Below are 27,475 nucleotides of genomic sequence, written 5' to 3'. Positions count from 1 at the left end.
TTTCCTCCTTTCTAGAAGCTCAAGAAATATGGTAAAACATGCAGGGATGGTTGGATGGATGGATGGATGAAAGAGGGCGTCTTCACCGGCCCAAAACTCATATTTGGGTGGGAAGTCAGGTGTAGACATAGTTATTACAATCTGCACTGGCAAAGGGATCAAGGGGTGAAACCCAGGGCCAGAGACGCTAAAGGAGGGAGAATCAGGGAGAGCTTCTCAGAGAAGGGACCCTCTGAGCTGAGCCCTGAAGCCTGAGAAGAAAGGAAGGGCAGCCAGGAAGCACCCATCTCGCCGAATCGCCCAGATGAATGAAGCAAGAAGGTTTTCACCCACCTCCAGCCCCACAGCCCTTTTCTCTGTACCTTGGACACCCCAAATCTGTCCATGCCTCTGAGTCTTTGCACTGGCTGTTCCCTTCCCCAGAAGGTTGCCCAGCTCTTCCCCACACTGGCTCCTTTTCAACCTTCAGGACTCTGTTGAAATGCCAGCCTTCCTTGACCACCCAATCCAGTTTTTCATTCTCAACATCCCCTCACCCTTGCCCCGAGACACACACACACACACACACACACACACTCTCACACACACACACACATCATTCTCCATCACCTACAGTGTTTTACTGTCCTCAAAATTCTACAGTCTGAAATGACCTAGTTCATGTATTCACTGACTTATTGATGGTATCTCCCAAAGAATGACAGCTGGGTGAGAACAGGGACCGTATCGACCTGTTCACAGTTGTGCCTTGGGCCCCCGTGATGGCGCTCCCCTAGAGTAAGTACTCAGCACATACTCGTAAATGGAAATGGAATGAGGGGAAGGGTCAACCCAAATGTCCTCAAGCGCTCAAAAGAAGGGTCCCAGGGGAGCTCAGACCACGCCCCTGGCTCACAGACACCTCCCCCTGGCTGGGTACCAGGATTCAGCCTGGCAGGGCCCAGCTCACCCCATTGGAAAGGCTCCAGGTTGCTTGTTAGAATACCTAGCTCTGCTTTTAATCAATTGTAATCATTTAGCTGGAAGCGGCATGATTAGGCACACACTAGCAAACAGTGTGAGCTAATCCTTTAAATGTGCCCGCTCAACGCAGGGCTGGCCGCTTTGCCGCCGCAGGCCCCGGCTCGGGGAGCGCTTCCTGCAGCCGTCGCTTTGTCAATGAGGGAGTCTAGATTCCAGGGCACAGGGCGGGCCCACTGCTCCCCCCAGCCCAGCCCAGCCCCATTCCCGAGCCCTGAGGAATGCTAGAACATCCCCCATCGGAGAGACCCTTCCTCGGGCTCGAGGCTCCCCGTGACAGCACCCGGCAAGGCTGCCATAAGGGGGCAAATGGCAACAGCAGGAAGCTTGAGGTCTTCTGAGGTCCCTGTCTCCACGACCAGACCTAATCCTTCCTCTGCCCAAGCCTAGCCTGAGCTGAACTCACCCCCTTGCTTGCCACAAGGTTTGCAGGCTCCGGGCCTTGAGCTCCAGCCCAGCAAACGCTGCGTTCAGGCCTGGCACCGCAGCTCGGGCCCCAGCACGCTTACGCCGGGGCCCACCTGCACGCGGGTCCTTTTGCATCCCCTGTTCCTGCCACTGTGCTACCTGCTCGGCCCAACTACTAAAATAGTTTCCAGGTCCCCTGACATGAAGGCTTTTTATAGATCAGCACTGCAGGCCTCATTTAAATCTATTAGCTCATATAAATGGCAATTCACTTAAACTTTGGAGGGTTTCTGTTTGCCTTGGTGGCAGAGACAATTTGGCTTTGCATGTGGCTCTGCCATTTGCTAGTGACCCAGGACACGCCACTTAAACTCTTGGAGTCTCAGTTTCCATATCTGTACATGACCATAAGAGGACCTACTTCATGGGGTTGGGCTGAGACAATCTGTGCAAAATGCTTAGGTCAGAGCGTGGCCCCCAGGAGGGAGCCACCCAGGGGAGGTGACTGTTCAAACTATTTGTTGTCCAATGCCATGGGGGAGCTCGTCCACCCTGTCCGAAGCCAGCCCTGTAGGGCTAGTAATTCGCACACTGCCTGCATGCATTCCCTCAGCGACAGTGAAGAATGGGTTATCGTGAGCCTCAGGAAAGACAGAAGGACGTGCCATCCTGCCCAGGGTCTGTGGCTCAGAGGTGTCCACAGGGATTCCGAGACAGCTGGGCTGGGAGGCTGAGCCGGCCCCTCCCCTCAGGTCAGCTAACCCCTGGCAAGAGGCCCAGAGGGCCCCAGGCTTTCATCTGCTGAGGCCCGAGGCTGGAAATGCAAGGCCAACAGCCCTGACATTTTTGGGGTCTGTGGTTTACAGAGTTGTCTCGCAGGGCCCCCACCAAATCGGTATACTGCCCTTTGCTGAGCCATGGGCAAGGCCCAGGGAAACGGGGCAGTGGAAAAGCCCGGGCCAGAGGCAGCCAAAGGTGGGAATGGGTCTTGAAGCCCTGGCCTCTGTGGCCTTCCCCCCTCGCCTCACCGCTCTGCACACCCACCTCCTCCCTGCGCCCCAGTGTGGGTGGCCCGCACCCACGGCCTTCACACGTGGCTGGGCGCCACAGACGGAGGGACTCGGCGTCTCACTGTGGAAGCCCTAGTGGAAGGGGGCCCTGCAAAGTCATCTGACCCTCAAGTGCCTCATGCTAATCATATGCTAATAACCAGGGTCCCGGTAATGTGAATACTATGAGCCGAGTTGCCTGTGGGCCAGTCACTGAGCCAAGGGCTCCCGCAACACAACTGTGAGGTAGGAACTGTTAATACTCCCATTTAACAGATAGGAAAACTCCAGCCTAGAGCTGGTAAGTGAGGGAGCCAGGCTGCCAACACAGGGCTGCTTCACAGACTGTGCTTCCTGCCTCCCCGACTGCAGCACTCCAGACACCTCAGCCCACAGGGGCTTCACCACCTTTCCCCCCCTCCCTCCCTCCCTTCCTCCCTCTCTTCTGCAGAGATTCTTCCCACACAGTGGACGTTCGCGGGCTCCCCTCCCCCACCCCGGGCCGCAGTTCAATGGAGCAGGGGTGGACAGCTGACTGCCAACCACGGGAGCTCAACCATCAGATTCCCTCTCCAGGGATCTAGAACCTGGTGCCTGCGCGTCGGCTGTTTTCAGCAGTCACCGCTTCCGGGTGGGCTGGGTGTTCCGTCTGGCTACCTGCGTCACCAAATCCCCGCACTAGAGCCCCTCTGTTGAAATACCGGCAGCACCGGCCACCTTCTTCCTAGTAGAGACAAGCCCAGAAAGTCAGGCTGCACGAGAACGCAGTATGAACCAGAAAGAGGCAGAAGGCAGAGTGTCACTACCTTGAAAAAGGGGCACTAGATTCTTAAGAATAGGGGTCCTCAGAAACAACACCACTCCCTGCACTTGGCAACCAAAAGTCACCCTGTGTCACTACAAGTCCATTCCCCATCCGGCTCGAGCTAAGCCCAGAGAGTGATGCCTGCGCACGCCCGGAGATTTTGCCCACTACCACAAGTCTTGGGGCCACGGGATGCAAGTGGACAGAGCTTAAAATGCTTGAAGACAACTGTCCCCCACTTCCACAGCAATCTGCCCGCATCTTCTCCTGGTGAATGGTTCCCTGAAAGCTCCTTGGAGTCAGGCTGGGTCCGCAGAGCCTAGCACGCTGCCTGAGCTCCCTGGGCGTGCATGCATGCGTGGGTGTGTGTGCGTGCGTGTGCGTGCGTGCGTGTGTACCCAAACCCTGCTTAGTCTCCCCTCTCTCTTCCCCCACCTGCAGCCCCTGGCAACCATCCATGTTTTCTGTTCCAATAGTCTTGCCTTTTTCTGGAACACCAGGTAAGTAGAGCCATGTAGCATGGAGCCTTTCGAAGCTGGCTTCGATCCGCTGGCACTTGCAATTCATCCAAGTGGCCACGTGTAACAGTGGGCCACTGCCTGAGGGTACCACATCTGTCCATCGGTTCCCAGGTAAGGGACAATTGAGGGGTTTCCAGTGGGGGATGGAGGCTTTGGTGTGAGCATGTTTCTAGTTCTCCAGGATAAACACGTAGCAGGAGGATAGCTCGGTCAAATGGTAAGCGTATGTTTAACTCGATAGGGACTCACGAACTACTCTGCCAGGTGGTCGTACACTTCCGCCTCCCACCAGCAACCAGTGCGGGGGTTCCGGCTGCCCCTTCGCACCCTGGCCAGCACTCGGCAGGGCCAGCTTTGTGCTTCTGTTTTGATCATCCTGCTAGGTGTGTGGTGGTGTTGTGTTGTGGTTTTTGTTTGCACTTCCCTAATTATAATCATGTTGAGTGTCCCCACATCTTCGGTGAAGTGTTGAAATGCTTCGCTTGTTTTACAGTGGATTTTCCCCTTCGTCATTAAGTGGTGAGGGTTTTTTTTTTTAATATGTCCTGGATACAAGTCCTTTATCAGATAGGTGATTTACACATATTTTCTTCCCGTCTGTGACTTTTCATTTTCTTAACAGTGTCTTTCAAAGACCAGACTTCTTACATTTTGACTCAGGGTGGAAATTGGATAATACTTCTCTACTTGGATTCCCAGCACAATGGGGATAAAATCCAAACTCCTTTGCTGTCCTACAAACCCCGCCATGACCTGGTCTCCTCCTGCCAGCCCTCTCCACACCCCTCCTCCTTACTTACTGGGCTTTAGCCACCTTTTGCCTTCTATCGTCCCAGCAGTACACTCAGCTCACATGGCCACAGGGCCTTTGCACTCATGGTTGTCTTCCACACACTTTCCTTCTCACCAGCCAGGTCTCAGCTCAAATGCCACCTCCTCAGAGAGGCCCTCCCTGACCACACTCACCAAGGATTACTCAACCTCATCCCCATCACATGCCAGCCTATCACCTGATTTTATCTTCTTTGTGGTGACCACGACAGGACACTATCAGTCCCTCTTGAATGAAGGCCCTGTGGGTGTTTCTCTCTCTCATTCAGCACAGTCTTATCAGTTCCTAGATCTAGTGCCTGGCTACAGTGGGCCCTCCATGCATATGTTCTGAACAAATGGATAGCAAAGCTTAGTCCCCTCTCCTGCTCCTAATCACTCTGATATGAATGTGCTCCAGTCTGTCCCAAGTCCTTTAAATCAATGTCAGTCTTCGGGCAGAGCCAGAGGAACTCAAAATCAGACGGGACTTCCACCTCCCTCATCCTGGCAACTGTGCTCCTGTTAATGCATCCTAAGAGAACATTCTGTTTGGAGGTAGACACATCACTGGGACACAGACCAAGCCTGCCAGGGTCAAATCCCATCTGTTACCTGTATATTCACAGCAGGAATTTCCAGTTCTACTATGAGAACAATCCTAAGCCTTGTATATTAAGACCTCTCGGCTCAGAGTAACTTGTGCCTACAAACATTAGTTTCGCGGAGTCTCCCCACAGGATCTCAAATGACATACAGCCAGGAGAGCCAGTCAAGGCTCCAGCAAGAACCCTACATCCCGCTGTACACACAAAGCCCCACATGTCACCCCTGGAGAACAGCGCACCTGCCCGCCGGCCCCAGGTTCTGCGTAATGACATAATGACGATGAAAACTTTGATGCCTGAAAAACCCTCCTCTCCAAAAACCAGAAAATCGCTATTCAAGTTACTTAAGGAAAGCCGTTATTTGCGTAGATCTGGTGTTGCTACAACACTTCCACATTTAAATGGTCTGTAATTAAAAACATTCTTTGCAGAAAAGAGTCACTCATTAAGGCTATAATTTAGCGAAGTTCTCGGCATTTGAGGACCTGCCTTCAAGGCTGACGGGATGACCCAGGAAACCACGAGCTCACAGGAACCACTCTGATGTCTGGGACAGTCTGCAGCCCCAGGTGAGGGCAGCCGAAGTGGGTCCACAGCTCCCTGGGCCTCCACATCAGGTGGGCCTGCGGCGCAGTGATACACAGGAAGCTCACAAAAGGCAGGACCGGGCGACATCCCTGGGAAAAACCTTCAGGCCAACAAGGGAGGAGAGCACCCCTTTCTTGGCATCCAGGACAACGTGGGAGGACCAGAGGGCTGAGCGAGTTGAAAGTTTAAGTAAATCAGAGTTTACAGGAGCTGGTGGGTTTCCAAGAGGCCTGCCGTGTTGAGCTACAAAAAGCTTCGGTTTTCTGGGGACCCGTCTAGTTTGGTAGTGGCACCAGGAGGGTAAGGCAGGTGGGAGGGAGGGTATGGCGGGGCACAGACTGCACTTGGCAGGACGCACGGCCAGCTCGGGGGCAAGGAGGCTTCCTGCAGAGCCTGCCATTCAGGTGCCCGCACGCCTCTCCCTCGGTCAGCTGGGAGGGGGCGCAGCTAGCCGGGCCTAGCTCAGATTGTGGATCGAGGCGGGAACAGCGGTGGGCCCTGGGCGTGTCACCACCTTGCTGGTGGCACTTGGAAGTGGCACCCCCTCTCTGGGCCTGGGTCCATAGAGTTAGGTCCTTAACTGTCCCACAGCGTGACAGGATGAAGTCAGCTCTCCCTGCCCGGCCTGACACGGGGCCAGCCCGCGGGAAGGGACCCTGACTGTCGGATAGTGAATCCCCACTGAGCCCTGCAGGGGCCTGGTTTCATTTCCTCGGGGTGACCGCCCAAGCCGGGTTGTGTCGCTGGGCTGCACAGGCTAGGTCTGTACCCCTTCAACCCCAGAAAAGGGGGACCCCACTGCTGCCCCTCAGTGACATTATGACTCAACCCTGCTGCTGTGGCCTCAGCCTCATCCCCGAGGAAGGGCGTGACTGCTGAGTGCCGGGTCAGCACTCGCCCGGGTGGGCAGGCGGGGCGCGCTTCCAGCGGGCAGACCCTGTGGGTCACGGTGTGCACAGTGCTGGGGGGGGGGGGTGACAAACTCCAGCTCTCCTTTGCTTCTGGGCACAGGACAGCATTACCTTCCTCGTCCCCTTTGAAACTGGGCACAGCCACATGACTGGATCTGGCCAAGCCAACATGAGAGAGGGAGATGCATGTAACTGCCCAGAGTAAGCTTTGAGGGCTGGTGTCTGATTCGCCACCTCCCTCATGCTGTTTGTAGAAAGTGGTGTTATTCTCTGTGTACGGTATCGAGGCATGCCTGCACGTACGTGTGGTATTTCTGGGGACGTCCATGTGGTACTTCATGGTTATGCTACGCGTGTGGTATTCGGTGTGTGTGTGCGCGCGCGCATGGTATTTCTGGGTGGACATGTGACCAATCCAGTGTTACAAGAATTTCCTGCAGGGCGCCTGGGTGGCTCAGTTGGTTAAGCGACTGCCTTCGGCTCCGGTCATGATCCTGGAGTCCCGGGGTCGAGTCCCGCATGGGGCTCCCTGCTCGGCGGGGAGTCTGCTTCTCCCTCTGACCCTCTCTCCTCTCATGCTCTCTCTCTCTCACTCTCTCAAATAAAAAAAATTAAAAAAAGAGAACTTAAAAAAAAAAAAAATTTCCTGCAAAAGCCAGCGGGCAAGAAGGCAGCTTCACCTGGACACAGGTCTGAGCCTCAGAAACTCGTAACGGGTAGGACACCAGGAGGAGGGGCTGCAGGGGCCTGGGGAGGACGATCCACACAGCATCCCCTCACAAGGGCCACTGTGCTGCACCCGAGGGCACCATCAGCCTCAGGACCCGTGGTGGGCACCCCATCCTCTGACTTGGGGCCCAACCCGACTGCTCTCACTTTTCTGGCTTTCCCGGGCTGGAGGCTCCAAGACCCCAGATCCAGGTCCTGGCCGCACACAGCCCCAGGATTCAGCCATGCAAGCTGCAGAGACCACCAGCCACGGATCCAAAGCTCCGCTGAACATCATCACGTAAGATTGGTGGAGAAACAGGCTCCCCAAGAGGGGAAGGGGCTGGCACAGAAACACCACCACCGAGAGCCTTCTGACTCCTCACCAGGCTGCTCCAGTTCGGCTCATCTGAGAGTGCTGGGCAACAGGCCCAGGAGGCCACCCCACGCCAGCCTCCACGAGGGCTGCCACTGGGACCACACCAAGCACCTGTTGCTTTTTGGGTGGGGGTGAGGCTAAGTACAAGACTCCACCATCCTGGCTTCACCCCAAGACCCTCGGTGCCCCTGGGGGCCCCGAAGAGCCCCAGGAGGGGCGTGCAGCGGACGAGGGCACTCACCTGCAGCTCGGTCTGGAAGAAGAACTTCTGTGGGCACTGTGAGCAATCGTAGATCTTGTCCTCCTGCCCATGCACGGCAAAGATGTGCTGCTGCAACTTGTTGGCCTGGACAAAGACTGGACATGGACACGGCCGTCAGGGGCCCAACTCTGGGGACACCAGCCCGGCCACCTCCACACCACTCCCAAGTAGGGATCACCCAACCACAGACATAGTCAGCCAAATACCGGCAGCTACTAGAGAGGGCTCGAGCCAGTGGAGCTGAGCTCTGCCACTTAGGGGCTGGGCAACATTGGACAAGTCACTTAACCTCTCTGGGCTTCATTTCCTCCTCTGAAAAAAATGAGGATCATTAAAGTACGTAGCTTACTGGGTGTCTGGGAGGATCAAATGGGTTAATACTTGCAAAATGTTTAAAAGATGGCCTGGCACATGATTAGTCCAGGGAATATCATCACCATCATCATCACCATCATTTGCCAGATACCTTCTGTGTGTGGGCTCCTAACTCCAGCACAGCCCTGTAAGGCGGGCACCACTGTTACCCTCATTTTACAGAAGAGGAAACTGAGGCATTGGGAATGTTAAATGACTCATCCTAGGTCCCACTGCTAGCAGGTGGCAGAGCTGAGAGCTGAATTAAATAAATTTAACACATTGTCTAATACAAGAAGGTGCTCAATGAACACGAATTACTATTCTTGTTGAGATTATTATCAGCATCCTCAGATCCCCACGCCGGGGCCCCAGTGTCCTGAGTCGGCAGACCTGGCAGCCAAGGCCCCTCGGTGCTAGCCTCTGCCTGGCCTGCAGGGTATGATGGTAGCAGATGGGTGGGGGCTCCCGAGATTGAGGGGGAAGGGGCACCAGGGTGTTCCAAGACTCGTGCACGCCGGAGACTTTCCCCGCAGCACAGCCCCTTCCTCAGACCTGTCATGGGGCGGGTCACAGCCCTGGCTTCTGGGTGGCAAGAGTCCACGAGGCTGCCCCGGCCCTGGGCACACACAGGAGTTGGCCCCGAGGCAGCTGTGTGTCTGGGAGGTGAGCACTTCAGATATCCCCTCCTGCCAGGCGCCCTCCCTGGGGTGGGCTTCCTGCCGAGGCAGACGACAGATGTCGGGGGAGGCAGGGGGAAGGCCAGGGCTCCCCCACGCACACCGGCTGCCATCTGGGCAGCAGGAGGGGGGATGGCAGAGCCCCTGAGACTTGCCTCGGGCCGGGACAGCCGCTCGCCCGGGCGGGCAGCCAGGCTGGGGGCTGGGGGCCAGGGGCTGGGGACTTGGCCAGCAGAGCTGCCCTTGACCCCTCCATCCTGGAGCATGGATGGACAGGGCCCGAGGAAGGCCCAGGAGGAGGGGAAGCCAGGAGGTGTGTATAGAGAGAGCCCCACTGTTGCTGGACAGAGCTCCCAGCTCCGGAAGAGGAGCCTAGAGCCCATGGAAGGCAACAGAGGGGTGAGGCTGGGCTGGAAAAAGCAGTTATGCAGGGGGGTAAGGGGTGGGCTAGGAAAGAGGGCCCTCAACCTGCCTAAGAGGAGGGGCCAGAGGTGGGGCGTGGCGTGGGCCAGCTCTGCATGGGGCAGGCAGGGTGATGGGCTGTGGGTCCCTTGGGGACTCCAGGTCCACGTCAGGGCGGGAGCATATGCAATTAAAGGGCTGGGCCCTGCATCCCCACCCCCACTCCCATGCACACTTACCTGTGAAGCACACGGGGCATTTGAAGGTGCCGCCCATGCCCTCAAAGCTGTGCTCAATGAGGTGACAGAGGAGCTTGGCTGGGGAGTCGAACATCTGGTTACACAGCTTACACTCGTGATTGATGCCTTCCTCTGCAAGGAAAACGGCGGCCATCAGTGACCCTGCAAACCGTGTCGTCCTCTGGGCAGGAGCCCAAGGGCCCCCAGTATAGCCCAGGCCAGCCTCTCCCTGGTCCCCAGAACCAGGGCTGGTGTGGGGGCCAGAGATGCCAAGACCCATCCCAGCTTCAAATGGCCCCGCCCCCAGAGGCTGACAGACCCCGCCGGCCAGCCCCAAATATCTAGCTCTTGAAGGCATCATTTGCTGTGATTTCTCTTGCCGGTCAAGCAAGAATGTGTGCAGGCCACGATCAACAGCTTGAGTCTGAGACCATGTCACAGTGGAGAGGAGCCAAGGATGGGGTCTGCACAGAGAAAAGGAGTCCAACCAGAATTTTTAAAAATCCAGTAGAATATTTACTGAGCACATACTGTGTGCCAGGCACTTTGAGCTGGGGATTCTGTGGGGACCTAAACAGATAACACGCTTGTCCCCATTCTAATGGTGGGGGAGACACATAATAAAGATGACCAACACATAACACAGCGTCAGGAGGTAACGTGAGAACATGGGGCTCCCTAGGTGAGAGTCAAGGGCAAAGGCCCTGAGGTGCGCCTGGGATGTGCTAGCTTACCGGTAGCAGGAGGGCAGCGTGCCTGAAGCCTGGGGGCGGGATGGGGGAGGTGAGGTCAGAGGGGACACAGGGATGCCCATCACCCCAGGCCTTGCTGGCCACTGGGGGACTCTGGCTTTTACTCGGAGGCTTGAGCCACTACAAGTACATGTCACCAAAACAATAACAAAATGATCTTTTTAAAAATTTTGGAACAGATGGCCTAAGGACAGTGGCTGATGGACAAAGAGCAGACACCCCCCAGACAAAGGGCAGACACCCTGTCCTTCCATCTACCCACCTGGGAGCCGCTCTGACCTCACACCTTCACTCAGAGGTGCCCAGGGAAGAGAGTGTGCCCCGGGCACCAGCTTCTCACCAGCACCCAGGGGAGCAGGGCCAAGGTCTGGCGCCCCAGGCCAGAGTCAGCAGGGCAGGGCTCGGGTCCCCACAGCTGCTCCACAGTGTGTGGCCCGGGCTCCAGTCCACGCAGAGGAAACGGGCGCCCCCTGAGCCCCTGTCCCACGAGGCTGTGTGAGGATGGGAAGAGGCCAGCATCTGCCCCCAGTGTGGCCTGTGGCTCAGCAGGGGGTGTGGCGGGGAGTCACCCTGGCTTGAGTGTCGCCTCACCCAGGATTGGAACCCGGTGCTGCCACTCACTGCATGATCTTGGGCAAGGTACGTAACCTCTGTGTGCCTCAGTTTCCTCTTTTCTCAAATACACGATAACTGCCTTCCTTACCGCTACACACCCATGAGCATGGCCAAAATCCAGAACACTGATGATAGCAAGTCCTGACAAAGATGTGGAGCATCAGGAATTCTCACCCACTGCTGCTGGGAATGCAAAATGGCACAGCAACCCTGGAAGACGGTTTGGCGGTTTGTCACAAAACAAAACATACTCTTACTATATGATCCAGCAATCTCGCTCCATGGGTATTTACCCAAAGGAGCTGAAAACTTGTATCAACACAAAAAGCTGCACACGGATGTTTACAGCAACTTTCTTCATAATTTCCAAACCTCAGAAGCAACCAAGATGCCCTTCAGTCCGTGAATGGATACACAAACTGTGGTCCATCCAGATGATGGATTTATTCAGCGCTAAAATGAACTGAGCTATCAAAGACATGGAGGAAACTTCCATGCATATTACTCAGTGAAAGAAGCCAATCCGAGAAGGCTACATGCTGTATGATTCCAACTCTTCTGGAAAAGGCAAAACTATGAGGACGATAAAAAGATCAGTTGGTTGCCTAAGGTGGGGGCAGGGATGAACAGAGCACAGAGATTTCGAGGCAGTGGAAACACTCTGTATGATATTATGACGATGGATGGATGTCATTACACATTTGTCCAAACCCACGGAAGGTACCACACCGAGGGGGAACCCCAAGGCAAACTATGGACTTTAGGTGATTACAATGTGTCACTGTAGGTTCATCTTTGCAAAAAACATGTACCTGGTCATTCTGGTGAGTGGCCCGGATAATGAGGGAGGCCATGCATGTGCAGGGCAGGGAATATAAGGGAAATCTGTATCGTTCTCTCAATTTTTTTTTTTTTTTAAAGATTTTATTTATTTATTTGAGAGAGAGAATGAGAGAGAGAGAGCATGAGAGGGGGGAGGGTCAGAGGGAGAAGCAGACTCCCTGCCGAGCAGGGAGCCCGATGCGGGACTTGATCCCGGGACTCCAGGATCATGACCTGAGCTGAAGGCAGTCGCTTAACCAACTGAGCCACCCAGGCGCCCCTCGTTCTCTCAATTTTATCATAAACCTCAAACTGCTCTAAAATTAGTAAAAGTTGGGGCGCCTGGGTGGCTCAGTCGGTTGAGCGTCCAACTCTTGATTTCTGCTCGAGTCATGATCTCGGGGTCCTGAGATCGAGCCTGGCATCAGGCTCCACACTCAGTGGGGAGTCTGCTTGTTCCTCTCCCCCTGCCTGCCCCACCCCCTGGGGCATGCGCACGCTCTCTTTCTCTCAAATAAATAAATTAAATCTTTAAAAAACATAAAAAATAAGTAGAGGTCTTCAAAAAAAGTCACCCCTCCCCCAATAGCCTTCCTCTTATAGTTGATGTGACAATTAAATGAGTAAATAATACAGGGTGCCCCTGGGTGGCGCAGTCGGTTGGGCGTCCGACTCTCGGTTTCGGCTCAGGTTCTGACCTCAGGGTGATGGGTTCAAGCTCCGCAGTGGGCTCTGAGCTCAGGGGAGAAGTCTGCTAAAATTCCTCTCTTCCTCTTCCTCTGCCCCTCCCTGCTCTTTCTCTCTCAAATAAATAATCTTTCCCCCCAAAAAAGGTAAATGAGCTAATACATGAAAGAGGAATTTGACAGCCCCTGGCACACAGCAAGTGCTCAATAAGTGTTTGTTGTCAGGCATGCCAGTATCCGTGAGAGTATTATCTGGGACAGCCAAGGACACAGGCTCCCTCTCGGGCTCCCCCAGGGAACCAGCCTCACCAAAGGTGCCAGGTGCTCTGATTTGCCCTCAAAGGCAAGAATTAGGTAGCAGAGGGGCTCTGCCAGTGGCAAGACATGAACACAGATGGGCTGAGGCTCCTGGCGAGTCCCTGGGTCCCCAGGCCCTGGCAGGGGCTGGCAGGGACAGCATGCATCCCCCAGCCCCCCGGGCACCCCCCGCAGAGGCGCACGCACACACGTGCGCGTGCAGGTGGGCCTGCCCCACATAGCCCACTGGCTGGAATCTACCGGGTGTTTGTCGTGCCCCTGGAGCCCCGGCAACTAGGCCACACGCACCCGACAGAGATTCAGGCGGATCTTCCATTTCTACTGGCAGAAAAGGAATTCATTGACAAGTCTGGGGACACGGGGCAGGCTCAGCACGCTCGCCGCATAGGCCCTACTCACGTCCTCCGCTTCCCTTGGGGGGACTCTCATCATAATTAGAGATGGCCTCCTGTGTGGGGGCTGCCTCAGAAGACCCCCAACACACCCCCTGCCCCCCCACAAACAATGCTTCTCAGTGCCTGGCACAAATAAGGAATGGATGAACTGAAGGCAGAGAGGGACCACCCTTATATAGGGCCTCCCTGGTAGAATGTGGACACCTCTTGGGCATCAATAAGGCAGACGGTATGTGAAATGATGATTGTACAGAGGTTTCTATTATCGTTCATAATATAACTTACCTTTAAGCTGATAATATAAATTAAAAATCGAATTAACCCTGCTTGCTGGTAAAAAAAAAAAACCCCATTTCTAGGAAAGAGAATTAGACCACTTGCTAAGGTAACAGCCAACTGGGGGTGGTGCTCTGAACAGGATACAAAGCCCTCCCCCCATCCATATGGATCCCACCTGCACACCACCTCCAAGCAGCCTCCCCTGACTATGCCAACGTGCACAGCTGCACCTGGCTGGCCACCGTGACCCCGGGTTCATCGATTCTGATCCCGGCAACTACGTGATGGGCACAGATAATGGCTTCTCCTCCAGCCTCCACAGCATCAGGCCCCTCCTGGACCCGCAAAAGGGGCTCGGGAAATACTCACGGAGGAGAGATGCCCCCTGCTGGGCCCTCTCCCCCTGCCCAGCCAGAGCCAGCTCCCCGGGCGGGGATGGCAAAGAGGATTTACTGCTCTCTGCCGAGCAGGGCCTTTATCCACTTCGCTGTGAATGGAGACGTGCCGTCTGATGCACAAACACCGAGAGGACAAAGAAGACTCCCGCAACTTATAAATCAGAGAACTCATGTCTGACAGTCACTTTCCGTTCTCCAAGTGCCGAGCAATTCATCAGCCGGTCCCTCCTGATTCACAGACACCATTACACCCTGCACCCACGTTCATAAATATGTGCACAGGCAGGCAGCCCTGGGGCCGCCAGCCCGTTCCGGGGCCCCAAAGAGCTGCCATTTAAGCACATCACACCCCCAAACCGGGGTCGATTCGAGGTTGTGGGCTACTCAGTTCAAGAGCCCGATAGACAACTGCGTGCCCCTGCACCCTTTCCTCGCTCGCCCCCTCGCCACATGTTAAAGGGAGTCAAACCTGGAGAGACGGGGGAGGGAAAATTAAACAAGCACAAAGTGAAAACGGAGTGAAAAACAAGAAAGCCGGAGGGGCTCCCACAGACCCGAGAATCTCTCCCACTCGGGCCAGGCCTCCTGGTCTGCAAAGCGGCTTTCTGAAGGACAAGGCCCTCTCCCCACCGGACGGGGTTGGAGGTGCTCCCCGGGGTGTCCATCATGTGTACCTCTGCCTATTCAGCCATCCAGGAAAATGGGGGGGGGGGGTGAGGAGCTGTCCTAGTTAGCATGCAAACACTCCTGTGCGTGCCAGTGACCCGATACCAGCCAGCCCACGGATACTGACAGAATCCGCCACTACCGTGGCTGCTCACCCCACCGACGCGGACGAGCTCTCGTCTGTCCCAAGCCGCGGCCTCCGCAGAGTGGCACCCTCCGAGAATAACTTTCCCGAATTATATAAGATCACACTGCCTCGGCAGACACCTTGGAGCAGAATGACAAAGCTGTCTGGGAGCCCACAGGCCCCTCTGTCCCGGCGCGGGGGGCGGCTGGAGGATTTTGTGAGTTAAGACGCAAAATCACTTCCTCTCCTTTCTATCCTTTTTTTTTTTTTATAGCACATGACAGGCATCCATAAGAGAGACCCACACAACTCAAGTGAATTACGCAGCCCCACTCATTTGTAAAGTGAAATGCAGATTTTTGCCTGCTCACTGTGCCAGATCTTTCCTCCCGGTCCCTGTAAGTTGGGGGGCTGGCACAGGGAATCCATTGATTTATTATGATTTTTTAAAAAATAAAAATAAATAAAAACCCGAACTGCCAAAGAAACAACCCAGCAAGGCACGAAAATCCCAGAGTCCCCCCCACAACCCTCTTTTTTTTTTTTTCTTCCCTCTGTTCAGGAATAATAAGTGTTAATTTTACACTTCATTTCTCAAAAAAATAATAGGATGTGCCTTTGCTTAAAACCAAGTCAGCCTGCTGGAACCTTTCAGGCTGAAACTGTGTCAGCCCAAAAGAGGAGCGGAGGGCTTTGTGGAAGAGCACCGTGCCGAGATGATAGCTTCCTGTAATGTTCTCGGTACCGACTTTTGTCTCCAAAAGCATTTGATCCTGGCAGACACATACTTATTTCCATACAGGTCTTGGGGGAAGCCAGGAGGAGAGAGAGCTGATTATCAGAATCCTGAAGGTGAAGCTCAGGTGGGCCCCACTGATGTCAAAGGCAGGCCTGGGCACACATTCGGAGGCCATAATTTGCTGCCTGGGAGGGAGGGGCGGCAGGCTGCGGTGGGGAGTGGACAGGGCATTGTTCTCGGGCTCTAATATGCACTGAGCGCGGCCTGCTCCCGCCATATCACTGGGCCCGGCCTGGCCCTTCTCTAAGCAGGGACCCCACTCGGGGAAGCTGACCCAGGAGCGGTATCATTACGGCACAGACCCCTCCAAGAGGAGAGGACCAGCGACTGCCACCTGTGTTGACAGGGGGCATAATTAGCCACCTTCCATTCGGGAAGCAGCAATTAAGGACACAAAAGTGAGAACTAGAAACACTTGAGTTTGAGTCCCAGTTCCAGTCATTCGCTGGGTGTACTTGGGTAAGTTATTTAACCTCTCTGAGCCTCAGGGCTTCTGCTACAAAATGGGAAGCATCATCACAGGGTTTTTGTAAGGCTGCAAAGCAGCCTGCTTCTGCCGCAGGATGTCTGCCCTCAATGAAACTCTCTCCCCGCCTTGTCCTCCTTCCCTCACTTCATTCAGGAGTCTGCCTAAATGCTACCTCCTCCGAGAGGCCTTTCTGGATGCCCCGCACTAAAGCAGGGCACACCCCCATCCTTTCTAGCACCTCACCCACCTTTAATTTCCTTTATAGTGCTTATCACCACCTGGCATATTACAGAGTTGATTGTTTGGTTTTTTTAACTGACTTCTTCTCTCGCACATCTTACACACGCACACGCACACGCACGCACACGCACAGAGCGACGTAAGCTCCGTGAGAGGTATTTTGCTCATACTATGTCACCAGTGCCTAGAATAGGGCCTGGCACACAGTAGGTGCTCAATAAATAAGAAATGAGCGACTCGTGCAAAGCACTTAATGCAATGCTTGGAACATGCGGTAAGGTTCCTGGTAAATGCTGGTTACCACACACCACTCACTGGTCTCCCCCCAAAACTGGAAGGACTGGTGGCTTATAAAATCTGTGCTTGCTTTCCGAAACTCGCTAGTCAGATCCTCACAAAATGGACTGCTCCAGGAGTGCAGACCTGGAGGGTCCCCCTTAGTGGCCCGAAAAGGAAAAGAAGGCTTAGAGGAGCAGCACCCGCGTCGGCAAAGTGGGTGAGCCGGGGGGTGGGGGCACGCGGTCACCCCAAGCAGGAAAATACCAAAATAGGCCCAGGACTTGATACCTGGGACCCAGCAAGCCACCCTCTGCTCCTTGATCATCCAGAATTTGGGGGTGAGAAGGAGGACAGAGATGTACCCTCCCGGGTTCCACGTTTGTGCCTGAGGCCCCCTTGCCAGTACCAGATCCAGCTGGCCGGAGGGCCAGGAACTTTGCCCAGGTCAGCGGGGAGGCGGAGCCCGCGGTGACAGCGTGGACCAGCCCAGGGCCGTAGCACTGTCCTGCAATTTCTGGGAGTGGAAGGAAGGCAGGGGACACACAGGCTGCCTCATCGAGCTGAAAGCCTCTGTTCCCAGCTTGGGTAATAAATTCTCCAGCCTCAATTCCACAGCCCACCCCAAGGCTCAGGTCAAGCAAAGACCCCTGAGATCCAGGGGCCCGGGCTCAGACACACACAGGGCACACAGAGATAAGGAGGGCGAAGAACAAGGAGCCCAGCATTCATCCAGGTAAATGAGCAGGCAAGAGGGGGACCCCAGGAGAGCACCCCTCTGATGCTGCCCTAATAAATAACCAGCCACAAACAGGCACCGAACAGGAAATAGAAACACAGTCCAATGGGGGACACAGTCCTTTGTTCTCTGTAAGGAACAAAGACCTTTGGGTGGAAGAGAAGAGGGCAGATACTAATATCTGGGCAGCCAGATCAGGCTGTTTATCTATTGATTTGTTATTAAATACCACAAGGAAATGAACCAAGGCAGGCTGTAAGGGAAAGCGGGGGCGGTGTGTGATATCTGACCTGGGAGCTGACAAGGGGCAAAGGAAGAAACAGGGTCTGAGGGTGAGCCCTTCCCCAGAGGCCAGGCAGGACCCGGGGAAACATGGAAGTGGGGGCAAGGGCTGATCTTGGGACCCCCAATACCTTAGGCCCTGGCTGCCCTGAACATCTATATCCCTGCTAGGCAGGGTGTGGTCCCCGGACAGACAGCCCCGGCACCTCCCGGAGCTGGTGAGACATGCAGAATCTCAGGCCCTACCCCAGACCTGCAGAATGAGAGTCTGCATTTTTAAAGTGCTCCTGTGATTTGGGCATGCATTCAAGTTTGAGGAGCACTGAGCCCTATAAAAAGGCTTCCGGGGATGCCAATCTTATTGGAAGCCTGTTGTCACGAAGCTGTGTGTTCATAGCTATAATCTTTCCCAAGATCGTATGCTTCCATCTCTAAAAAAGAGGAAAGTTTTCTACAGTCACTTGTTGTTCACGTTTTACAGAAGACTGAGAGATAGATCAACAGTGGGAAACACTCTCCTATTATCACAACTGGAATGAGAATGACCTGGGGTGTCTTTGGAGGGGCTGTTGGAGACTCTGCGGGCGGTGGCTGACAGTGTGTCAAGCACCTGGCATCCCCGCTGCCCCAGACACCAAATGCTGGGGTGCTCGGGGCTGCTCAGCACCTCCCCTCACTCGAGAACACTTAGCCGTTGCTGGCAGGCACACCCCTCCACCGCTGCCCCCATCCCGGGCTCCCATTTTCCTAATTAATCCTGGAAGATGGGCTATGCCCTTCCTCCTCCCCTCGGGGGCACCTTCCCAGGCCTCTCTGGCCAGGAGGGACCCATCTCCTGGTCCCCCGTGTTTCAGAAAGGCTTATAAATGAGCTCTGGCAGCCTGAACCAGGGCCCCACTGGGGACCCGGAGCCTCTTCAAAACAGAGCCCTGACAATTAGGCAGTCTGAGTTTTGAAAGGCTTGGGATTGATGGCGTGGACAGTAAAAATATTACCTGGGGAGCTGGGTGTAGTCCTCTGAGGGTTGCCTGAGGTCAGTTGCCATGGCAACGGAGAATGAGCTCAACCTTGTAACTGACCCTTATCTTTTTTTGATCTGTGGGCCACTTGGGGCCAAGGCTTGAAATCAACTGGAAAATAATCCGGTCACATATCAGAAAGAAAACTATTTATAGTTATTTACCCAGGTATCCACCAACATCCCCATTCGCCAATGATGAGGACGCCACAATAAACCAGTGTCGCCTGTCCAAACGGAGGCTACCGGCCCGCAGGAGAGAAGGGGAGACTGCATCCCCCACCTCAGCAGAATGCAGCTCTGGCTACGTGCAAGCAGGTGCTCACCGGTGAAAAGGGTTCTCCTCCCCCACCACCCCCCGTCACGTCATTCCTGCCGGGAGCACTGGGCCCTCTTGCAGGCCAGCATCCGGAAGAAATCCACCAGAGGAGTCAGACTCAGATTTCTCCTCTCATCTGCTGTTCAGGCGTGTCGGTCCAGCCTGGCTTCATCGCTAGGCTGCTTGGCTTTATTCCAGGGTCGGATGAGAGTCTCCTCTGCCAGAGACGTGTCCCCAGCCGAGGGGCTAGACCGAGATGCCAGGCAGATGTGCATCTCTGCACCTGGGGGAGGTGTCCACATGGAGTTTGGGGGAGGCAGGCTGAGAGGAGGGACAACTGCAGGCCCTCCCTCCTGGTCCCACACCCCGGGAAGGCCTGGCTGGCTCAGCCACCCCCACACCCACCCTGGGGTTCCCATGGCAAGACAGCCATCTGGCCAAGGTGCATCTCCAGGACACTGCTATCCTGAGTTACAAGTACTCGAGCACTCTCTTTTCCTCCGAAACTCAAGTCAGAAGACTCCAGATGGTTCCATTGACCGACTTCTCCCAAGAGCCATGTCACATGAATGTTAGCGAGGGGTCAGTTAAGCTTGAGGATGATTCCGGGGAAACTCCCCTGGAGATTTCCCATCACTGCAAACAGGACAGCTCAACTGACTGCCCCCCATTCACCCCTGGTTCCATCAACATGAGCTTCTTTGGGGAGTGGAGAGGGAAACGTGGCTGAAAACCAGGCGGTGTGGAGGCTATTCCTGGCTCCGCCTCAGACTCATAGGGTGACTGCGCTGAGCACGGTCCTGTGCAGCTCAGTCTTCTCACCTGTGAAATGGGAAGAAAGCCACCTCCCTCACAGGACTGTGATGAAGAGGGAGTGAGAACAAGATAAAGAATACTGACCACAGTACTACTACCAAGCTGTCATGATTTCGGACGTGACTCTGCCCTGAAACTCCACACCCAGGGCCTGGAACACAGCGGGCTTTGTGGGGGGTCACCAGCAGAGCTAGCCCCCCCCCAGGAAATGTTTAAGGAGCTCTGACATGGCACCTGGCACATTGTGGGTACTCAATCTCTGTTATGTCCATCTGGCCAATGCCTCTGTGTCAGCCTTCCTTGTCTCTCTCCTCCTCCAGCTCCACACCAGTCCCCATATTTGTGATGGCAAAAGCTGTATCTGGATTTCAAACCCTTTGTTCGCCTGTGGCTCGATGCAGCTTCCTACTTCCGGCCACAGGAGCTGGTTCCGCCGCCCCTCTGATGCTCCTGCAGCCAACGTTTCTTCTTTCTTCATGGTTCTTCTCTTTGTTCCTCTGTCTTAAAACTCAGTGGGATTTCCATGGAGGTCCAAACCAGGGCCGGGGACGAGAGCGTGTCTCAGGTTCGTGCCGCACCTCCCGGGCCTGGGCCTGCCCTTCCTGCTAGCTTGGCCCATGCAGGGGGCTCCCCAAGGGCACCAGGGCTCCGAGCATCTCAAACAGACACTGGCCCGCGGCAGAGATCCATGATGGAAGGAGGCTCCTTCCAACTGCACGGCCGTTGGGGAAACGCACCGCCTCTGCAGAGGGCTCTGCTTGCAAGCTGGGTGTGGTGGTTGACAAAGACATGGGTCTCTCGGCGGTCTGAGCCGTTTGTAAGCTTTAGGATGCGGTGACTAGCTGTCTTTGGTGAAAACAAAGTCACCGACCAGGCCCAGGACAGGTCACTAAGAGATGAGAGGTGCCTATCTGAGCTGCTTAATGGAAAAAGAGCGAGGGGCGCCTGGGTGGCTCAGTCGTTAAGCGTCTGCCTTCGGCTCAGGTCATGATCCCAGGGTCCTGGGATCGAGTCCCACATCGGGCTCCCTGCTCGGCGGGAAGCCTGCTTCTCCCTCTCCCACTCTCCCTGCTTGTGTTCCCTCTCTCGCTGTCTCTCTCTCTGTTAAAAAAATAAATTAAAAAAAAAAAAAAATCTTTAAAAAAAAAGAAAAAGAGCGAATACATGAGTGACTGACCAACTCCACCATGGACGGATCAGTGGACCTTCACGGGGGACTCGAAGGAGAGAGGGTTCTACAGAATCCAAACATCTAGAACCTGACCCTTAGGGGCTCGATACATCCTGCCGATGAAGACGTTCCCCTGCCCTCCTCACACACACCCCCTTCCACCTGACAAAGACAAAGGCCCTCAGGAAATGAAGACCCTGATGCATCCCGTAGGGGCCCACTAGGTGCAAACAAGTAGCTAATTCTTGCTTAACACACCAAACACCTACTAATGTAGCTCACTGATCTTCAGGTTCAAGTTTTCCACAACAAGGCAACTGCTTAAAAATCCATCATGTTAGTAATCATCTGATTAATGCCCCCTCTAATAACATACAATTAACATGACAGGCAGGCCGCAAAACCCTTATTGTCACCGACCCTGCCGGGGACGCGGGAACTAGCCCCGCTTCCACTACAAGGGTTTTCTCTGCTGCTGACATCATTTTCCCCTACCGAGACCATGTCTTTAAAAGGAGCACAGCAAAGCCTCAAAAACCCGGAGCTCCCCACGTGCACAAACACAGCGCGTCCACGCAGAATGCAGGGAGCACCGTCTTCGCAAAAGTTTTCCAACCAGGGAGACACAGAGCCGTCCCTGCAGTTCCTAATAGCTGAAGCTCAGACGGGAGACAGCAATCCGCCACTTCCTCCCCTCTGGCCGCACTAATTGGACACTGGGCATCCCCGCCCCTCAGCACCATTCTGGGCAATGGTGAGTAACAAGACAAGGCTGGTTTCCATCGCAACATTTTAAAACGTATGCCTCTGCTAGACCCGCACGGTCCAATTCAGTCCTCACTAGCCACATGTGGCTATTTAAATCTCAACTAATTGAAGTTAAATAAAAGTAAAACTTCAGTCCCTCATTTCAAGTGCTCAACAGCAACGTGACCAGCGGCTCCCGATTTGGACAGCGCAAAAGGTTTCCATCACGGCAGAAAGTTCTAGTGGAGGGCGCTGCGCTAGAATGCAGGCAACGTGAAGGCAGGGGCTCTCCCGGTCCTGTTCAACACTGTAATCCCAAACCTGCAATGGTGGGTGGCACACAGCAGGGGCTTAAAAGTTATTTGCTGAATTGTAGTACATGTGTTTCAAAATGTTTTAAAGAACTCCTCATCCCTTTTGCTCGTTAGCATTTGTTGGGATTCCCCTTCGTGGAAAACTGCCCAGATTGGAGCCTCTCTGACCTTCAACTTAAACCTCTACCCTAATAATTAGGTGGCCACTCTGCCCAGGGCAGATAAGAAAATGGGGAATGCAGGAACATTCAAGAGTAACAAAGTTTCTCTGAAGGGCGTAACCCAAGTAATTGGGTAACTTTGGACCCACAGGTTCTGAAGTAGATGGATAACCACTGGGTCACTAGCTAGTTTAGAAGCCCACCTGCTCTGCCACTGAGCCATCTCTCACTGAGCAGCCCGTGTCCTCTGTTCCCCGAGAAGTATGGGAATGTCAGCAAACAGGACCCCTGCTGGTGGTCAAGGCCAGGAGAGAGATTAAAGGATGCAGGGATTTCCCACCTTTAAACTGGCTTAGCCCGGATGGAGGCTTGTGAAGGAAGTAAATGCTTGCATTTGTAATGCTTAGCTAAGTTTTTTGTGTGGTTTCTTAGGCCGCTTCTGCTGGCTACATCTCAAAGAACCGGGGCTTTGCCGTGACCCAAGTAAAATGAAAATTGAACTAAAACTGGAAATTCAAATGCAACATGGACTAAACGAACACATTCAGACCAATGGTACATCCCTCAAGTCATCACCTGATCCCAGCCATCATGCCAGCACTGAGCCGACCCTGAGGCAGCAGTTCTTCCTTCGTTCGGCTCAAAATCCACAAGACAGAGCACAGCTTAGAGTCACACGCACAGCCCTCCAAGGCGGTTTCTGGGGTCAGACTTCCTCTCGTCCACTCTGGTCTCCACTCCCTCTCGCCAACCACCAATCGAAAATATCACCTGCCTGAGGGCAGAGGGTTGCTCTTTTTCTTTCTCCAGCAGACCCGGGCCCGAGACTAAATGAGGCCTACCAGACGCCCCAAGCTCACAGTAGCATGAACTTACTGATACGGTCAGCTCCCAGACCTACACCCTCCCAGATGGTTGCCTGGGATGCTTTGGACACAGCACGCTGAGGTCAGATGAGGGGGGTCTGCCAACTCGGGGCAGCTGAGGCCCCACAGCCCAACTCCCAGAGGCTGGCCAGTCTGCCTCTGTCCACAGCCAGCTCCGTCCATCACCTGCCACCAGTCCCCCCAAATCTGGGGCCCACTCCCACTCCTCCCACCATTCCTAGCCCAAGGAGGGAGTTCACAGACAGCCCCGGATAGCCCCCCTCCCTGTGCCCCCAGAGGAGTAGGGGACCAGCAGCCTGAGCCCAGAGGAGGGGGCAGGGGACTGGGGAGAGGCTGGGAGGGGGTGGAGTTGCCCCCATGCAGCCCTCCACTCTCCAAGCTGGCTCAGTGAGCAGAAGAGCTGCCATCAGCTGGGACGAAATGCATGCAGCTTGAGGCCCATGCACTGGGGCAGAGGAAGGCCCCTCCGTGCAGCTCTGGCTGGCACCTGCCTTTTTCCTTCTTGGTAGAGGCAGCTTCATATACCTTCATGAAAAAGTACGCCGAACGCCTGGCCATGGCTCCCAATCCCATCCACAATCAATTGCTACCTCCCCTCCTGGCCCCACCTCTCCGTGCCGGCTCTAATCTCCCACTCACTCCCTGGAGCACACACTCACTGGAGAATACACCCCGGCTTCTATGGCCAGCATTTCGCTCTGCTCCTCAAGAAGGGCTCCCGCTCTCCCTCCTTCCGCCACACGTAAGTAACACCCCTGCTTTCAGCCACACCCATGCACTCCTACCCCCTGGCTCCCTGAATCCCAGGGCCTTGTTCCTGACTCTGCACCTTTATCTGAAAGGGTCTCGGTGCTTGGCCTCTGTCCTTCCAACCACGGTGTTCTGAGAGATGGTCCTACGCGGACATTCAGGGCTCTGGCTCCAGCCGTACCTAACGCTGTCCAGAGTTACGGGACATCAAAGGAGGCTTTCAAAAATTCTCCGCTTAAGCTAACTTGACTTCCGCTCACTTGCAACCCAAACAGTGCTGCCTAATAAATTCTCTGAGGAAACATAAAAGCGGTTTACTTGTGGTGTTACCAATAGGGCCCGGCAAACACGAGACAATCAATAAATGCTAACAGTTTGGTTGGTTCCTCGATTCACAGCCCCACCCCCATGGCTCTGGACCCCACCCTGGGAGTCCAGGCGGGGGGCTTCCAGGCTCAATGCTGTCCCAGACGCAGGAGCTCAGACACGTGGCTCTGGGTCCACAGTTCCCCTAGCGGGTTGGACGGTGACGGAACAGGACTGAGTCAGCCCTGGGACTCCGCACTCCGAGGAAAAGGCTATTCTCAGGGCTGGGCACAGACTACACACTGCTTGGGTAGACATTGCATTCGGCAAGTACAGAACACAAGAGAAGCAGAGCCTCTGAGTCAGGGTTCAAACCCGCCTCCTGCCACCTACCAGCTGTGGGATCCTGGGTCAGTGGCTGTTCCCCAGTACGTAAAATGAGGAGTGTCACAGCACCTGTCTCATCAGCCTGCTGTGGGGTGAACAGGCCTCAGAGCGTCCATGCTGATGATCTCTGTCCCTGTCACTGACTCTGCGTTAGGCACGGGGCGAGGCACCAGGTGGACAGGCCAATGAGACACTAGCTGTGGCCCCCAAGTTGCCTAGAGCTGGGAAACCTGGGAGGCCAGGGGAAGGGACATGCCATGTGTGAAAACACAGTCACCCAGAGCCCCGAAAATCCCCCAAACCAGGCCCTGAAGGACACCCAGTGTGGGGACAGCAAGGCTCTAGGGAAGACAGATGGGCAGAGGCCCTTGTGGATGGAGGAGGCGGTGGGCACTGGATGCCCAGCAGCCCCGCTGGGCCCATACGAGAGCCCTCGGTCCTCCTGGCATGCCACATCACAGCCTTGCTGCCCGCACTCCACTGGAGGGCGGGCAGAAGGGCCAAGGCCTGGTGTGAGGACTCAGGGTCCCTGTCGTCATTGTAAGGCTTAGTCTGGCAGGACTGACCCCACAGGGTATGACCAGGAGACGGACACACACACACAAACGTTCCCATGCATACACACACACACACACACACACACACACAATCCTCCAGAACCCATTTTGAGGTCCTGCACATTAAAGGAGTTTCTCAATACAGAATCTCCCATTATAGCAAAGGCCATGGCTCCCAATCCCACCCACAAGGTTAACCTTAGATTTTGGGCAGGGGGACATCCCAAGATGTTTTCTCTGCCTCCGCTTCATGCTTTCATCATACCCTGAACACACAAGAGCCCGACCTGAATGGCAATTTAGAAACCAGAAACCAGATTCTAGCGAATTACCTTGAATCCAGTTCCAAAATCAAGAGTGTGTCTTGGCTTCCCTAGGCAGGGAGAGTGCTTAGCCCTATCCTAGCCTCCATCTGGATGGCTCCCTTTGCCCTGTCCAGAGCTGAGAAAGGCAGAAATCCCATGCACCTGCAGAGAGCTCTGTACATGCTGATGGGACTGGGGTCCCACATGAAAATGGGAGTCCGGGTGGCCTTCTGCCAGCCTCACAGTGGAGGACACCCCGTGCCTCCCCACAGGCTGAGTCCTCCCCGGAAGTCCCTACTGTGCCTTCCTGCCAACAGACACGTCTTCACAAACTCCCACCTCAAGAGAAATATGTCTTGCCCTCCTGCCCCTCATCTCTAGCACCATGGGGGGACCTCTGCTCTTTTGCCCCCGAAAACTATCCTCCCCATGCTTGGCATATTCACACTGCTCATCATCTCTCCCCGCCCCCCCAACCCAGGCATTGCCCAGCACCCAGCAAGGTGGACATGCTTGCTCCGGGGAGGGGGGCCTCTAGAGATAATATTTAGTCCCTGCCCACAGAACCAGGCACCAGGGACAAACACCTTCTCTAAGACAACACATTCCATCAGTCTCCCACCTCACACATAATGAAAATGGAAATAAAACCAGGTACTCAACACAATCCTATTTTGGTGTTTTTTTACAACAAGGAGTGTGCGTCACTACACGTGTGTGTGCTTTTCCAAAGAATCGGTCAAAGGACACCCACGAAGGCATTAGAGGGTCACCTCCGGCTGGCAGGGCAAGCCGCTGACCTCTCCGAACCCCAGGAGGACCAGACGAGGCAGCCTGCAAAGCACTGATTTGAAGGCAACTGTCATTCATTTAGTACAGTCACATCAGTGTTATCCTTAGGTCACTCTCCTTGTGGCTCAGCTGTATTTTCTAGTTTTCCTGCAAAGAGCATGGGCAGCTTTTGTAATAAATAGAATAACAGCTTTAATTTAAAAAAATTAATCTACTGATTAATGGCAAAGACAACGACAACAACTACAGTCCCCTCTCTGGCGTCCGCACCTAGAAAGCGAGGTGGTTGGACAGAGCTCTCCTCGGCCCCACTCAGTCCCTGCTCTGTGGTTCTCCCCATCAGAGACTCTGGGCAGCGGCCGTGGGCCACGCTCAGCTTCTTGCCACCTGCCGGTTCCTGCCAGGCCCCCACCTCTGTCTGTCCCTGTCGCCGACACTCCTCATTTTACGTACTGGGGAACAGCCACTGACCCGAAGTGGCATGGACAGGCCAATTTGCAGGTCTGGATTCTGCCACTGTGTGCCCTGGAAAGTCACCTCTCTGTGCCCCAGGCTCCGCATCTGTAAAATGGGGACAGGGGTGTGATCCACAGGCATGCATTCAGCTTGGAGGGCACCTGCTGGGCCCTCACAGGCTCTGAAGCATGGCCGGGAAGGTGCTCTGGGAAAGTGCGCGTGGCCGTCCCTTCCCACACTGGGCGTTAGGCCGCGCAGAAGCTGACGGGCTTTGTTGCAGGCTCGTGCCTCAGAGGCAAGTGGAGCATGGCTGGTATGACTCACGGCCTCAAGACCGGAGGCCAGAAGCAGTGGGGAGATGGGAAGTGAGGTTCCAAGTAGGCGAGAGATGCCAGGGAGGCCATGACCCCTTGTGAGGAGGCTGGCGGGTAGTGGCCTCACCACCAAGTCCAGACGTGCTTAGCCAGCGCTGCCTCTGACCGGGTCCAGGCCGGGCCCAGCCCACGGGGGAGGTGGCCGCGCCAAAGGCTCGGCAGGCCAGATGCAGCCTGCCCAGATCTGCATCCTCCGTGAGATTGACGATGACAGGCTCCGGGGGCCAGGAGGAGCTGGGTCACAGGAAACTTGGCAACGAGAAGGGCAGGGGGAGCAGCTGGGCTCGCAGGACCTGGAGGCCCCCACCCTCTGGAGGGCCCAGCGTGGGGCTCTCCCCCTCAACCCCTCAAGTCTTTAAGTGAGTTCTAAGTGCTCCCAGGCCGAGGCCGGGGTCCGACCGCTGCCCTTTCCCGAGCCACCAGCTTCCAAAGAGACGGTAGAAAGTGGTCCAAAGACCCAATATTTGTATTTCGAATGCTAATTTGACATAGAGGAGTGGGCATGGGG

The 27,475-nt window shown here is 55.0% G+C and overlaps 1 protein-coding gene across 3 annotated transcripts in view; it reads right to left on the bottom strand.

The window, feature by feature from the left end:
• ZNF423 (zinc finger protein 423) overlaps positions 1 to 27,475 on the bottom strand; it is a 294,946-nt gene that overhangs the window by 19,307 nt on the left and 248,164 nt on the right. For all 3 annotated transcript variants that reach the window (XM_081806622.1, XM_081806623.1, XM_081806624.1), the window contains 2 exons: positions 9,745 to 9,876; positions 8,049 to 8,164 (listed from right to left, as the gene is read on the bottom strand). In XM_081806622.1, coding sequence (XP_081662748.1) covers positions 8,049 to 8,164; positions 9,745 to 9,876 — 248 coding nt within the window. The remainder of the gene's footprint in view (positions 1 to 8,048; positions 8,165 to 9,744; positions 9,877 to 27,475) is intronic.

This window comes from Leptonychotes weddellii, chromosome 16, assembly GCF_054177405.1.
Source record: "Leptonychotes weddellii isolate Sample4059 chromosome 16, ASM5417740v2, whole genome shotgun sequence".
Lineage (NCBI taxonomy): Eukaryota > Metazoa > Chordata > Mammalia > Carnivora > Phocidae > Leptonychotes > Leptonychotes weddellii.
Note: the sequence above shows the minus strand (reverse complement) of the source record. Positions and strands in the feature narration are given on the sequence as shown.